Raw genomic sequence first — 17,170 nt, 5'->3', positions numbered from 1 at the left:
CAGAGCTATAATTTCACATTTGTCCCGAAAGTGGACCTTGGCCTATTTTGGAGCCAAAGTAAATCAGTAAATAAGTTAATCAGCGAGGCGAAGCCGAGTGTAAAAATAACCATCGAACCCCATAATGAATCCATCGCGACGCGATTCATAACACGAAAGTTCAAAAATCACACAACGTTTCTTGGTTTTGAACAATAGGTCATTCCATAATATAGTAATTATGTTTAAAGTTGTCATAGCTTAGGTTTTCAATTTGTTTTGAAAGTCAGATGTTTAGAACATATTTATTTAACAAAATAATGCATCCAGTTGAGGTTAACAATGAAAATTACAACAGAAAGCGGCGTGGATCGTAACATTAAAACAAATTACGTAACTGGCCTACATCTTATACTAATAACATTAGTATGGTTTAGTTAGTTCCATTTTAATTTTAAATTATGTTTACTTTTGGTCCAGTAATATAATTTGTTTCTGATCCATGCCGTTTCAGTTCTAGTATTCGTGAGCTAAACGGAAACTTTGTTTGTTTGGGTAAGAAAAACGTGTGTTTGGGAAAAGCAAAAGTTTGTTTGTAAAAGTAATGTAAAGGCAGGAGAAATCATATGTTTTCCTTCTTTGGAAATCGACGATTTTCTGATACCTTAGTTGTAAAGATATGATCTATTTTCGTATACAGAGTATTGCCAAACACTTAAGACTTTTGTTAACAACCAGGTGATTTAAATATTTTGTTCTTAACTCTGGTGTAAACGCGGCTTTAAGAACAACAACAATTATAACAAAACATTGTTATATGAAATAGCTTGGTATGATTAGTAGGTTTAAAATATTTGTGAGAATAAATTATTTGAACTGCTGTGTAAAATGTCTGGTGCATTAATAAGTTTGACATTTAAACTGAATCTTCTTTTGTAAATATTGATGTATATGCGTTTTAAATGTATGAATACGTTAAAAGGTCATATCATGAGTAGTAGATAATTATTGTGCTTTCAACTGATTAACTTTCTCTCAAAGAAGTTTACTAAATCAAGTGCTCTGTAATAGCAACGATTAAAACATCATTAACGGGAGTACCTACTTAAACAGCAATACAATTTGGAGTAATGTAAACAAATTGATTCTAACTGTTTGTAAGACACTTGGTGTTGCTGAATTAGCATTAAAACACTTTTTGACTACAAAACCAACTTGATACTTTATCCTCAATGAAGTCGAACTTGACTTTATCCTGACTCTTAAACATAGGTGAACATAGTAACAAAACGGGCTTATTTTTTAGATTTACTGTGTATTTTATTTCCAGGCTTTTTTATAACCATTGGAATTATTTTCAAATGTTAAAATAGTGTATGTAGGTCATGTTAATCAGTTTATATGCTTATGTATCAAACATGCATTTGAGATTTTCACTCATCAATAGATAAATATCCCTGGGATTTAAACCTGGAAATTATTTATATCTGTTAAAGTGTACTAAGAATTTCTTAAAGCATTTGGCTTACAGACTTCTAGGCTTTGAAACCCTTAAGTTAGACTTGATATTCTTTTTCGTAAACATCATAAGACTTAAGTCATCCACCAAAGAAATATCCATCCAGGCACGTTTTTCGCTAAAAATAAAAAAGGATTATTTATATTTAAAAATTTGCTTTTATAGACTATATTTTTTAAGGTTGGGATTAGAAACTTCTATGTTATAGGTGTATCCAGCTTTAAAAAAATGCAAAGTTGATTTGAGCCTTCGAAAATATGTCTTTTATCAATTATTTAATTGCAGCACAGACAATAGCGTTACAATAGATGCTATTGTCTGTGATTACTGATTTCTGTTTTACGCACAAAATATGTAGCCATGTTAAAATTAAATTTCGACCTGGAGGTTTGATTTTATATAAGAAGAAAACAGAATCACTGGTAAAAAATGTATTAGTACAAATTACAAGCCAATATAACCCTAAACTATATGATATGATCTATTTAAAAAATATTGCTTCAGCTAGATCTTTTATATTTGAACTAGCTGTAACCCGCGGGCTTTGCCAAGTTTAACTTCTTAATTATCAAGATGATCTCGTTCGCATGGCTCAATTAAATGGCTGGTTAAAATTCGTTCGCTACGCTCACTCACCTTTAGGTTGGAGCTCGTTCGCTGCGCTCACTTGCCTTCAGGTTAGCTCGTTCACTACGCTCACTTGCCTTCAGGTTAGCTCGTTCACTACGCTCACTCGCCTCCAGGTTGAAGTTCGTTCGCTATGCTCCCTCACCTTTTGGTTGCAAATTAGCTGTTGTCATAAATGTAAAAGAAATAATAGTGCTGCATCCTGTTGGCAATTCTCGTAACTTTAATGCTATTGAACATCATAGAACAGAACCAACTTGTTTAATTGAAACAGCTGTTAAGATTCATAATTCCATTTCTCATAAGGTTAAAGTGGGAAACTCCAGAGCCACTGGGGCGGAGCCGATTGGACGAATCACGAAATTGATGGTGTATAAACCTATTCCATGAAATTATACACGTATGTACCAAGTTTCGTGGCAATCGGTTCAGCGGTGTCTGAGTTTATCATTGCCAAATATATATACAAACATCCTCTTTTATAATTATAGAAGAAAACAGAATCACTGGTAAAAAATTACTACAAATTACAACCCAATATAACCCTAAACTATATGATATGATCTATTTAAAAAAGATTGCTGCAGCTAGATCTTTTATATATGAAGTCCATCCTGGTATCTGATAGCCAATGTTAACGGAATTCTGCTTATTTACATTGTTTAGCCACGATACGAGTGACAAAACTGTTTATCATCGTTAACGGGTTTATCAGTTTTAACCCCTGACCCAGCAGAGTCCAGCGAGTACAACACAGAGTCATTATGGTGAGCACAGTGAAAAGTGCAGTGACTTGGATTTTATTGTGTTTCACATTTACGTGTAAGTATCTTTTAGTGCTCTGTTTCATTTGAATACGTTTTCAAAATATGATACCAACGTTATAATTCCAAACATGAAGAAAACCTGTAATTTAGATTCAATGTGAGTGAAAATAGGTTGATTTTCACACGTAAATATTACTTCTTCTAACTTCTATTATTTGAAACATATTTTGGGGGAAGTTTGTGATCAATGTGTAGAAGCAAACTGTATTTGGTCTTATCAAATATTGTTGAAACATAATAGGTACAATCATTTAATATAACTCGTAATTATTAAGCTATGAAATTTTGGAAAGTTACAACGTTCGTTGTTCAACGAATAGAAATTTTAATTTAAATTTTTGCCTTATTAGAGATTTGTTAAAAGAATTATTGAGCAGTCTTTTTAACAATGTAAATATGGTTATTTTGGAACAAAGTGTGTACATTGAATGGTATAAATTATATTATGTTCAAGCCAAAAATACTTAACTATGATTTTTATGTTTATTCTAGGATACACAATTGTGTAATAACGTGTTTTTTCTTATGTGAAGGTTTCTCCAAGGGCATATACTTACTTATATGTTTAGTAATACAACGTTCTTAATGAAATGCAGTAAAATTAGTCTCATTATTTTACAGCTTTATCAAACTTGTTAGAGTGATTACACATTTTCTGTGAACAATTGAAGACTAAAAACCTTTAAGGACTTATCAACATTAAACAAATTTAAATTTAAATTACATAAACAATCAATTCATTGGTTCATTGGAAGTATGAATGAATTTCGAAGTATGACTATAGTCATTTCCGGAAAATACATGTCACCAACTAATATACGATCTTATAACATATAAACAATGCAACAACTATACAGTATAACTCTTGCTAAACTTTAGATTCAACTCTAATCTTAACTCAAACTTTAATTTTTTTTACCCAACCACTTTTCTTAAACTGCTGCTTAGTTGCAAAGGAAACAATAGTTTCATAATATTTTTATGGATAGTAAAATATATGTCATAATAAAAGAAAATGTCTTAAAATCGTATAGATTCCATGTAAGAAATATTAAATCGTTTAATTGTTCAGGATTGTAAAATTACTACCTCATCAATATTAATGTCTAACATATTTTTCGTAATACCATACTAATTTTCGTTATTAGTTGTTTTCATTCGAAACCCTTATTATTTTTTTAATCCTTGCCAAAGACTGCGTCTCGGAGACTCTCCTAGTGGGCTCAGAGAGAGGTATCAAGATTCTGGAGGCTGTTACGTCACTTCCAATAACAATACATCAGCTGCTACCTTATGTTCTGGCTACTTCTGTGGACTTCCGGTACAAAAATAGAGACATCTACTTCATATCGAACAATCAGATATTGTAGTAAGTCATGTTTGAATTACCTTCTAGAATTCTAAGATTTGTATAGTAACATCGATCATGAAACACGTTACCATGGATAATATCTGTATGAGCTTTTATTACAATATAAACGTCACCATAAAATACAATCTTAAATCTCAATGTCTAAATACAACCAAAAAGTAGACAATTCTACTCCTATTTTATTGTGTTTATTTGTTTTTTCTAGCTCAGATGTTGTTTGTCGGTCCATCAATTAATTAATGATGCTAAAAAATCTACGTTCAATAGTAACAAGATCAAGGGTCAAACAGTTCGCTTAAACAGAAGTAAAAATTGCCAATGAACATATAAATTAACATTAATGAAACCCCGAATCAAATGAACAATCATAAAATTAAATGAATGATGAATCGTAAATTGAATGATGATTGAATGGATGTCTGAATCAATGAACACAAAGCACAACAATCGGGTACATTGAAGAAAAAAAAATAAAATAAAAAAGTACACGTTTACGTTAAAGGCTGTTCTGTATTTAAAAAGTACCTTTAATTGAGCCATTTGACCTAGTATACTGCTGTGAACATTGAAACTTTTCCATTCAAGATATGTGGGGCATGACTATATCAGAATGGGGACAAGTTGATTTTTTCGTTCTGATTTTAATTTTAAAACCATTGTCGATTTTCGATGCTTGACCATACTAAGTATTATTATCTTATCCAAAAAGGAGTGGAATATAAAATGACTTAATATTCCCGAGAATGCCTTTTTTCCACTGGCTGTAACATTATTCACAGTAAAAACGTTGCATGTATCCCGTTTTAAATAGAACTTAGTTTCAGGTCCTTGGACGTTTCAAAAGAGATAACCCACTTAAACAGAGAGTTGATAAGCGGTTTTATTAGTGAATTAAAGAAAATTTATGTTGAAGGGAAGCTCTGAATATTTCTTATTCATGATTATAAACTTTTAAAATTGGCTTGGGAAGTTTGAACCATAAAAAAGTTACTTAATATATAAACTGCTAAAGTAATTTTAATACTGAACTAAAGATAGGTCCTTTAAAATACTGTGTTTAGGTTGCTGTGGAGTATAGAGAATACAAATGGACTATTATATTATATACTGTATTTAAAAACTATTTACGTGAAACTTGTAAAAAAAACTGTCTAAAACAGACCTATAATGTTTTGATATACAGTATGAATATCAAGACAAAATGCTTTGAACATCAGTAAAAAATGAATAAAAAATAATATTGAAAAATCAATAACCTAAAATTGGCTTATCAATATTTTTCTAAACTATATTTCGAGTGCCCAGCATTTGGGATTTTTCTCTCAATAAATTGCTCCTCTAAATACATACTGTTTCTATTGAAAAGGTAATTAAATTACAGCAAATACCACTTCGAAATGCGATGTTCAGTAACTTGTAAGGAAGACTAAACACTTAAGTACTGAAAGGCCGTTTTGTCCAAAACTTTTAATTGCAAACTCGCGCACTTTAAAGAGAAGCTATTCCGTGGATTGTTATTCTCTTCGCCACAAAGTTGTAGGAACCGCGTACTGCAGAGATGAATCTTCATATAATGGTCGTTTAAGATGTGAAATTCCTACATTTCTAAACAACGTTTGTAATAATAAGGTCTGCATTATGTACATTAGTTCTTAACGATATTATCCATACAAAATGTGGACTAAAAATTGCAAATAGTAAATAGTAAAAGAAAATGCAACCTTGTTTAAAGTTGTAAGGACTAAACTCTAACATAAATAGCCTAACTTAACTAACTAATCGTTTTGATTATTTGTGTTATTAAAAATCATATTATTATATTTTTAATTACGGTTTTGTCCTGTTTCTTTACTTCTTGAGGTTAAATAGATAAATGGTCACCGCTCACGTAAAATATACTTATTATCATTACAACCTTTCTTCCTGTTTACTGTTTGACACATATTGCTGGGGAAGTTTGGGTTTCTTGTTCCCTCAAAAACTCACAAGGTAACAGGACATCCAAAATATGGTCCTAAACCATGTTGCTATGTTGTTTTAAAAAGGGAGTCAGTGGCTCAGTCGGTAGCGTCACGGACTTCGGGCCCAAGGCAGCGATGTCGTGGGTTCGGACCTGGTCACTGCCACTAAAATTTATCATTACAGTTCACCTTTGTACTGTACCGGCTCACTCCTTGCTTTGCTTTAAACGTCCCACGCACGGGTGGTTAGTCTATGTGGACGGGCAAATGCAGGGTTAAAAGAACCTCTTTTATATTTTTTTTTTATTTTTGAACCTCTACAGTTTTTAGTACTAGAGTGACTATTTCTAGATAGATATTTCTAGAAGACTACGTGGTTTCCAGCCCACCTAGATAGGTGGGCTGGAAACCACGTAGTCTTCGTAGCCACGCAGTACATTGATGTCCTGGTAGCTAGCTGAATTATATAAGTCAATGGTTAAATACTGAGTATAATATCATGAACAAAATTCAAAATCCTACCTTTCTAATATGTGGTATTTCCCCAGCTCATACTACAGTGAGTATACGGACAGTCATGCAGAGCCTATCCCCATCATATCTACAGGACAGAGGCTGGTAGACTTGGCTGTGGACTGGAGGGACTTTAAGCTTTACTACACAACTGACAATGGTGGCGCCAGCAGCACCATCTACGAGGCGGCCCTACTGGGTGCTACAGTAGCGCCCTTCTTAGAGATAATGGGCGCCTCCATCACTGACTTGGCGCTAGACGTCTATGACAGGTGACCTAATGCGGAGGAGGAATCTAAGAACTAATAAAAATACTATAACATTGTATTTCTACAGTTTAAAAACCAAAATAAGCTAATTCGAAGGCTTCTAGACCTAATTACCTTGCCTCACAACTACTTTGATTCTTCATTCTCGTAATTTTTCACTGCAATTGTAGCAACATCAAAAGACAAAATGTTCTACGCCCAGTTAAAATGCGATTAGAACCAGATAGGTTTCCCACACACGTCATGACCGTAGTACAGAACATACTGCACTGCCGAATCTCACTGTTGTACGAATAAATTATACTCGTATCTGTGTACTGTGACATCTGATGACTCTACAGTAGCAGCGAAACATTTCTATAACGCAAAGGAGTTGGGGACGAAGTATTCACCTAATTTAAGTCATAAGACCATTAATGTGCCATTTAAATAATACATTATGGGCTAGAATGAAGTTTAATTCAGCGTAATTATAATTATATTTACGTGGCTTTTGCTGTTTCTTAAGCATTCACTATACGATCATAGTTACATGTTTGAACAAAGATTAGATGTTATCTAAATAGAACAAGATAAATTCTCAACCATTTGGACAATAATCTTTATCTCATTGTCAAAAACACATGGATTGCTTATGAAACATGCATACTTAAAAAATAACCAATAAAATTCCTATTATTTTATATCTACGAGAGTTCAAAATTTCAAAGGGAATATAGAATCTCAGTTATACCCAGTTTCGAAATTTTAAAAGGGCTACTCTTATTAGTTCTAGGTCCTATTAAATTGAGTAACCGAAATGTAGAAAACAAATTGATAACTCGGTTGTTTGTCATCCGATTTTAACAAACCAGGTCTCATTTGATTTGGATTTGAATTCTATATCCTTTTGATTGTGAAAACGGTGTTCTTAATATTTACGATTTTCATGAAATTTGGCATTAAAGGTTTTAAATGGCTGCCATATTGAAATGGCTTGAGATATTAAAACGTTTTTTTTTACTTCTAAGCTACACATTTAAACCAATTTTAAAATTTCTATCTTGAAAAATGCCCAAGATATAAAATAATGAAAATAAATTACATACAGACCGACAGACAGAAATCTAGGCATTTTAGACTCATACTCATATGGCATTATGTTTGTCTTAGCCCAAGGAACAAGTCCACAACATATACCTAGACAATTTGGAAACACCCTGTTTAAACAACGCTGAAAAGTAAATTAAACCTTAATATTATTATATCAAACATTATGATGGATCTTTTAGGAGATTTTTCTACATCAATGATGACGGTCTTTACATGTCTTCACTTCATGAGAAGAGGTCATTCTCCGACCACTTCAAGTATCACTTTTCTACAATCACTCACAACATAACAGCTGTGTCTAAGGTCTCTGTAGATCATCACAACAAACACGTAGGTAGTTATTGTTAAATAATAGGTAATCAGTTCATTAAGTTTATATAATACTAGCAGAGAACCCGTCCTTCGTACGGGGTTGGCATATAAGTATGAATGCTTATTGCAGTTATACTCAAGCTTTGCGTTTGCAGTGGGGGAGGACACAGTTTGATCAAATTTGCTTCTTTAAACTTATGGTTTAAAGATACAGTATACTACACAGTATACTATAGTATTACACATATACCATAGCCATATAGTTCTACCACTTCACCTAAACAATATAGAAAAATAAATTAATCAAATTCTCAAGATATCTTAAATTATTCATGTAATTTAAAACATAAACATAACTGAGTTCAAATTAGCTGTTTTCATAAATGCATCAAAAAGAATAGTGCTGCACCCTGTTGGCAAATCTCATAACTTTTTAATGCTTTTGCATGTAATAGAACAAACTTTTTTAGTTGAACCAGCTGACTAAATTCTTTAATTCCCTTTAAATATGAATACTCATAAGGTTAACATGGGGAACTACAAAGCACTGGGGCGGAGACTGAAAGGAGTTTTGAGATAAAAATATGCCTAAATGTTAATCGGGAATGTGAGCTATCATCATGCCAAATTTCAGACCAATCTGTCCAGTAGTTTATGCGTGATTGAACTTCAAACAAACAAACACACAAACTCAGTAAGATGTTTTTTTAACAATAATGTGAGGTGGTTGGAGATTGGTTTTTGGTTAATTGGGGGAATTTCAATGTCACAAGTAAAACATGTTTTCAAAATTGCGTTTTGTACATCTGTATTATGAAAACCCAGCACAACAAGTAAAAATTAGAGAGAATAATAAATTCTCTCTTCAATCTATTTGTTTATTTAAAATATTTATTCCGGTTTTCGTTTACTTAAATATTGTTTATAATTTTTTTTATTATATTGATTAACTAAAACACAATTACACTATAGCTTCCGTACAATGTATGAGTATCATTCACTTAATTTAAATGTGAAAATAAACAAATACGCTTTTGTGGAACTTTGTAACTCGTCCGGCAATCATAAGCCGCACGTTATTAGTCTAGGCTCCTTTTTTCAGGTAGGCCTATTCGTTCCATAGATTGCATCCGTTGCAGCAGTTACAAAGCTAAACATTTGTTTCCAGGCGGACGTGACCAACTTTCAAACCGTATGTTGAAGAGAGAATTTATGTCAAATTGTACGGCATAGTATACTAAAATTCCATCAATGGCCTGATTGATTACAAAATTATATAACACATGCTGTACCATAAATTTGTTCAGGTATACGTCGTAGGATATGACGAAAACCACCACCAATGGCATCTAGTGAGCACCGACTACCTCAACTCCTACTCCACCCTTCTGTTTAACGGGGGGGAGCTGGCTCAGCCCTTCGCCCTAGGAGTGTTTGACGGAGTAGTAGTCTGGGGAAGCAAGACTCATGGAGAATACATCGTCTACTCCTGCAAACTAACCCCTGCCTGTGATATTGACCAACTAGAGATCGTCTACAGGTCTGAAGAGGTGATAAAACATGTTCTTTGAAGACAAAACAATAATCATTGTATTGAATTAGAAATCTCTTTATTCAGGTATACTATGGGTATGGTATACATAGAATGGAGTTCCAGTGTTTGGATTAAAAATAAAAGTCTTAAGTTGGAGACAACTCACGAATACGAGAAAAATACCGGTATGGATCATAAACATAAACAAATGACGTTTTTGGTCCGAAATAAACATTAAACAACTGCCAAAACATATGTTCAATGCTATTAGTATAGGATTCGGGCCAACAACGTCATTTGTTTATGTTTATGATCCATACCGGTATTTTTCTCGTATTCATGAGACAACTTATGAGTGTATTTGGTTACCTCAAACACGATCCTTTAGAAACCGGGAATGCCACGTTTGAAACTTGTTGATAGAGTTTATTATCCTACTGGAAAACACTTAACCGATTTTATAGGAGTAAAATAGGGACCGAAAATATGACACACTTAGCGGAAGCAATTTGGCATACAATTTTAAATTGTCTATATGTCATGGGAATGCAGATGTAATTGAACGACTTACTGAAACATCTAATTTTGTCAGAATAGAAGTAGGCTAGACATACTATAAAAAACATTGAAAGGTTAAAGCGGAATAAATTTGTCAATAGAGATGGGTGGATAGTATACTCATGTCCCTTTAGTTTAATTGCAGTCATAAATACATTTTGGGTCGATGTCCTGTGTATTTAAGTAAATCAACAATTCATAAATATTCAAGCGATTCTATACAACTAGTTTTATAGTGTTATAATGTGAAATTAGAAATCTGTAAACAATTTGAGTCAGCTTTATCATCACTTTGGTAAAACTTACTGTTATACGTTTCAATGGCCCTTGTTTGAAAACTTATTCTGAATAAGGCCATATTCTGACTAGGAAGAATCCACTTAACAGTAAGTGCAAACTATGGGTAAATATTTGGTGATAATAAGTTTAACGCGAAAGAAATTTATCGATTTTGACACTGGCCGCGTAGCTTCGTTAAAAAAAAACATCCACTGATTAGCTCAGATCAAAGAAAGCTTCTAAAACATTTTAGTGTTTTATTTTTCTCTGCTTTGTGTAAATAAATGCTTACATGGGCATAACTTTTCTTAGTGAGATGTTATTCATAAAACAAGCAGGGGACAAGAAACAAACGATTCTACTTTTTTCTCCAGTTAGACACTGCCTCTTTAATTTTTAGAAACTCCTGGTCTATGAACCAGGAAAACAAAGACAACGGAATATAATGCATTGATTATAAGTCAGATAGATGATACTGCAATTTTTCAATTTTGTATATCTGCTGCCAATATTCTGTATAGACAGCTGCCTGCCACAAACCGCCATGGAATTAGTAGTGCTAAAAACATTTATTTTTCTTAAAAAGAAGAAAGAAAACAAATTAATTTTGTTTGTTAATTTTTGTGTATAAATTGGACCTCGCAGACAAGTTTTGTAAACCTGGCGAGGCCAAGACGATGTATTATCATGAATAAATATATTTGAATTTGAATTTTGAATTTATTTTACTTTTATTGTTTTCGTTGAACTTAAAAGACAATATTTAATACTTAGCCCTTATTTTCAAATATTTATAAGTAACCTTATATCTAACAACTCTTGTTGTATTTTTTTTAAACTTTCTGCTTTTATTGGGGATTTTTTCTTGGTTGCATTTTTGTAAATAACTTTTCTGCTTCAGGTGATTCATGACATCAAGTTCTTCAACTCACACACACAGACGCCAGACCCTGACACAGCCTGTGCAGAACTCAACTGTTCGCACAACTGTACAATATTGTCTCAATACACGGTAGAATGCACCTGCCCTGCTGGTCTTACGATTGGAGGAGAGGGCAACTTATGTATAGGTAAAGTTAAAATTGTGTGTATCTTCAAAAACAATAAGAGTTTATACAAGAGTGGTACAAGCTAAAAACAATTTGACATTTTCAGTTATATGCAATTTATATTTCCGTCTTGGTGAATCGGTGGCTTATGTATTCAACAAAGACACGTGGACAGTTAAACGAATAAAACACTCGTGTAACAATTTTATAAAACTATTTTACACATTCCTTTTCTGATCTCATTTTACAGATTCCAGAACTTTATCGACGTGAGAAAGTTATTACTCCAAAGTCACATTTAACTGCTTCACGTGATAAAACATATTAGGTCAGTCCTTAAAATATATTCTAAGCAATTAAAATTCGCTTTATATATTAACATACTAACTCTAATTCAGTAAGCTCTCAATATTTTCTCTGTTCTCATTCCAGAAGACAAAGTCACCCTTCTCAAATTCAGAACAATCGGTTCTCAGCTACAAGCGTTGGTGATGGAGATGATAGACTATGTTCTGCAGTGGCTGTCTTCTCCGAGTTTCTATCTCACCCTGCTGATCCTGCTCGTCAGCATCGCAGCGCTGATTCTGCTGTTCTGTTGCTTGTGTGTGCTGACGTGTTTACGGACAGAACAACGTTCGCTAAGGAAGAGCGAGTCCTACGACCTCAGTGAGACGAGACAAGCAGCTGGGGATACGATTGTGTGATTGACAGTTTTTTAAATGATGACGCATGGATTATTAATTTTATTTGGTAGTTTTTCCTGACTCTGAAAAATCCTGCTGTGATAATACCAGATTAAAGTTAGAAGGTCTGTTGACCTTTTGCTTCCGTATACAGAGACTGCATTTAAGTTTTATTTAAATCAAGAGGACAATCAATATTTTTCAATTGGCTTTTCTCCCTGAATAAAAAAAAAAACACATTTCGATAATTTGAAAACGGTTCTAGCTCTAGTTGATCGTAAAAAACTATCAGTGGGTGGTAATAAAATGTTCTACAAGAGCTACAACAGCTGACAGCTGGTACAACTGGTGGTTAGTAGAGTGGGATGGTGATCTCACTGTATACCATGCGCACTCGGCAGTCATAGCATTGACTATATAACACTACTATAGTGTTATATAGTCAATGGTCATAGCCAGCTTCAAAAACTCAAAGTTACACAAAGTGTCTCACTTTCTTGAAAAGGCGAACTAAACTGTTTTTTTTTAAATAGAAAAGTTTAAGACTTGAAAAAGGAAAATGAATTATCACTAGCTCTCTTCTGCTGCGTAGAGCAATGATTCATAAAATAAACCGGTATGATAAATAAATATGAGATGCAATCTTGTCTTTGGTCATTTTCAACGATAACACACTGGGCTTCTAGAACATATTCTTTTATCAAACGGAATTCAGAAACAATTCAAGTTCATGCATTCACAACATTAATTGAAAAGGTTTACTTTGGTGTGTCAGCTGAAAAAGCTATGTCGAGATTCACTCCTTAAAGTAATATTGATAGTAATGTTTTACATTATAAAATCATTTATTGTAGTTTACGCAACGATCACGTAAAGACTATTTACGCGAGTTGAGTACACTACTTTACCTACGACAGTTTTTGTTATTGTTAACATCACTTCTTATAACTTCTAAAAGTTTTCTTATGTTTCGTTTATAGCCTCTCATTGCCACTGACATTGATGCAACAAATCATTGTACGATTACTAAACACTAATTGCAGCACTCGTTGAAATTGCTCTTGAACAGCTGATTATTTGAAGTTTAAATCATTACAATTTTACTTCTTTTCTCTCAATCCTCGAACCTCATTGGTTCGACACATGTTGTTAAGTTAGTTTACCTACAATCGTTTTTTAGCCGTTTTAGTTCACCTGAAGTAGCCGTTTCAGTTCAGTTCGTAAAATTGAAAACATTGACTTGACTTTAACAGCATTGTTGTGTTACAACACGGGTTAAGTTTTGAGTGGCTTATAGGTAGGTAGATAGCCTATACTGTAACGTTCTATAGGTTATAAATTATGTTTTTGTAAATCTACAAGTATATGACAAATTGAAATGTATAGCTCAACTATTAAGATAAGTATGTTGTTTGATAAATGTAAATACTATATTTATTAAATTATTTATTCAAAACATCGAGCTTAGTTTTTTCCACATTTTATATGGTTGAATTTTGTTTGGTTGTTTAAGTTAAAGCATCAAATAAGACCCATCTGTGAGGTCTACAGTTCTCAGTTTAAGCAAATGTTCCGTTACTATGCAGTTAGAATGCAGTAAAAGAATTCAGCAAGATTCCGATTTTTAAAATAAAGTTTACATACTTGCTATGAAATCAATCAGTGGCTGGTAACATTATGAACACTGCTTTGAGACTTGCATGGGAAAACAGACGTTAAACATGGATACTTCACTGCTCATGGTGGTTATTGTTTCTAGACGCATTAATGCTGATTAGAATCTCCACATGTAAACACAACAAGTTAGTCAATCAATGTCTAATAGACATAAACATTGAAAAATGTCTATCATAGTTTTTGCGTCGATTAACTTTCGTTAAACAAATCGTCTATAACCACATTTTACATCATAGTGTCTTAATTTTCTCTACAAAGTATAAATTCAGAAAGAAATTGTGTTAAAATGCATGTATTGTTTTTGAAACCGTTACAAAAAAAAACATTGTTCACTTTACAAGCTTTAAAAGTAATTAATGCAAGCGTCAAGTGTAAAGGCAATATGTCAATGTCAAACTTATTGCGTTCGATAGTAATTGTTCAGTGAACATGGATCACTCTTATCAATGGCGCTGCCATATGAGATCACTGTCACACTCTAATAGGAAACTCTCTTTATTTATAAACATGTTGTTGTTTTTGTATTTGTTGTTGTCGTCGTTCGTGTCAACGCCAAAGTGTTGAGGAAAATCTCTCCAATCACATTATATTTTGTGTTTCATATTTTGAGTTGTTTTGTCTCTGGATCACAGAACAAACTATAAAAGGTATAAAATTACCTGAGTACTGCCAGAGTGATCCTGTCTGTTCCTTACGGATAACGCGTTTCGAAGACTTAGTCTAATCTTAGTCGAAGATAAGATGCTGGTAGGTAATTTTATACCTTTTATAGTATATTTTGTGGTTCTGTTGGGGATATAACCCATGATATTGTTAAGGATATAGGCTAGATATTGAGTACAATATAAATGACCTTGTACAGTACCATAATTGATAGTAATTATTTATCTCAGATTCAAATAAACTTAAAATTCCTTTTTATCAAGTAATACTATTTATTTATTTAGACACTACCGGTCTAAATAAAAAGTCTCTTGACACCCGGTAGTGAGTGTGCTAACAAAAGGAAAATATTTCCAAATGTAACATGTTGGTAGTCTATCATATTTCATACCTGAACATAATAATGTTAATGTTTAATGTAAAAAAACCCATCTGGCATTTAAAGTTCAGGCCTTTAGAAACGCATAGCCTACTACAAGGCTCGAAATTCACTAAATGGAGCAATACGGTTGGCAAAAAGGCACTATTTCACTAGGCATTTAAAAACAGAAAATCCCAAGAAATTCTGGACTACGCTACGAGCAGGAGGCAAAGCCGAGGACGGGAATAATGGAGCAAGTGCCGGATAATAACTTTCGGTACGAGTTATGAACGATACTTTTCATCACGACGCAAAAATATATAAACACAGAATAGCAGACCTCAGTAATATTTCAACTGTTTTATTTCTCAAATAATTAGATTGAACATCAAAATAAAATAAAATCTTTTAAAAGGAGACCTAGGTTTATTTATGATTATTTTTTTAAACAAAAAAATAGGATAAAATATTCTAAAGGTAGCCTACGTATATTTTTCAATAAATTTTGTTTAAACATCAAAATAAAAGAATAAAACAACTTTCAACCATACACACAGCTGATTCAAATCATTAAATTAAACCGTAACAAAACACTTGTGCGCGTAGTAAATAAATGGAGAACAAATTGAGAGCGAGGGAAAATCAGCTGATCGATTTTCCCTCGCCCAAAATTAGAGCTTGGGAAACGACTACTTTCATTGATGTCAGCTGTTATCGAAAATAGTTACTTTCGTTATGGAGTGATGAAACATCAGTTGATGTAACTGACCATAGAGAAGTTAAATAATTTATTTACAGCAATGGGTTGTGGCAAGGAAGTTTGCAACGACAAACTGAGATTGTATGGTAGCAATAAATACGCTGGAGTTTTGTCTCTTTGTTTACTCCAGTCTCAGAAAGCAAGGTAAAGGTGTTAGTGAACAGCATAAGTTGCGCATTTGGTTTGGATGGAATATCCATAAATATTTTAAGAGGTTTTAGCCCTTTCTGAATCACCCATCTGATCAATTTATCATTAAAAAATTCCCTTCCAACTGGAACCAGAGCGTGGTAATTCCCCTTCCAAAAACACCCAATCTTTCATTGACCTCTGCTGGTTTTCCGACAAATGTTAATCAGTCCCGTCATATCTAGAATACTGGAATAATGTTATCTGTCCTAATACAGATGGTTTCATTCTTGGAGACTGAAGAAATAAGGACCAAATGCACACTAATAAAATTGATAAATCCACAAAGGGGATGCAGACTGTGAGTATTTAGGAAAGGATTCAATACTTGTGCTGCGATTCTAAATACTCTAAATGAAATTTTGTTTGGCTAGGGATAAGGGCTTTTGAGAGTTTAATGACTGCGTTAGATTTCTCCTAGGTTTTTTACTCGGTTAGCATTGAATGCTCTGTTAGCTAAGCTTTGTTTTTATCATTTTGATTAAACTTCGATTAGGTGGGTTTCATCTTATCTGACTGGGTGAACTCAAGAGCGAAGGTTAACGGGTGATTATCGTAATCTCTTATACGATTCGTTGTTGTCCCTCAAGGCCCTTGCCTATTATCTTTCTTCTATACACAGCAGATTTGAACAAGCAGTTGAATTTTTGTTCTCTACAGAAGGCCGATGATTCACAACTTCTGATATACAGGGTGTCCCGGAACTCTCTACCAATATTTTAGGGCATTGCTCCTGGGTAGGAAACATACCTAAATATCATATTTAAATTGCCCGGAAGTCCTTAGTTACTCACACAGCCGCCATTTTGTTTTTTTTTCAGTTATTATTTTGTTCTAAAGAATGGTTAAACATACGAAATGGAAAGTTTGCACAAACATTTATGACAACTAGACAAAGATACCGAAAAATTATAACGATTTTTCAAATTCATAAAACAAAATGGTG

At 33.2% G+C, this 17,170-nt stretch overlaps 1 protein-coding gene across 1 annotated transcript; it reads left to right on the top strand.

Moving 5' to 3' along the window:
* The first annotated feature begins 2,864 nt into the window (after positions 1-2,864).
* LOC128989988 (uncharacterized) lies at positions 2,865-13,729 on the top strand. The gene is made up of 7 exons (XM_054412176.1): positions 2,865-2,947; positions 4,147-4,321; positions 6,834-7,070; positions 8,339-8,489; positions 9,779-10,021; positions 11,744-11,912; positions 12,324-13,729. The coding sequence occupies exons 1-7, from the start codon at positions 2,890-2,892 to the stop codon at positions 12,593-12,595; spliced, it is 1,305 nt and encodes a 434-aa protein (XP_054268151.1). The 5' UTR covers positions 2,865-2,889; the 3' UTR covers positions 12,596-13,729.
* The last annotated feature ends 3,441 nt before the right edge of the window (positions 13,730-17,170 follow it).

Source organism: Macrosteles quadrilineatus, unplaced genomic scaffold (assembly GCF_028750875.1).
Source record: "Macrosteles quadrilineatus isolate MER2022 unplaced genomic scaffold, UCM_ALF_1.0 Scaffold_3__2_contigs__length_128488019, whole genome shotgun sequence".
NCBI lineage: Eukaryota > Metazoa > Arthropoda > Insecta > Hemiptera > Cicadellidae > Macrosteles > Macrosteles quadrilineatus.
This window is presented reverse-complemented; position numbering and strand designations above follow the sequence as displayed.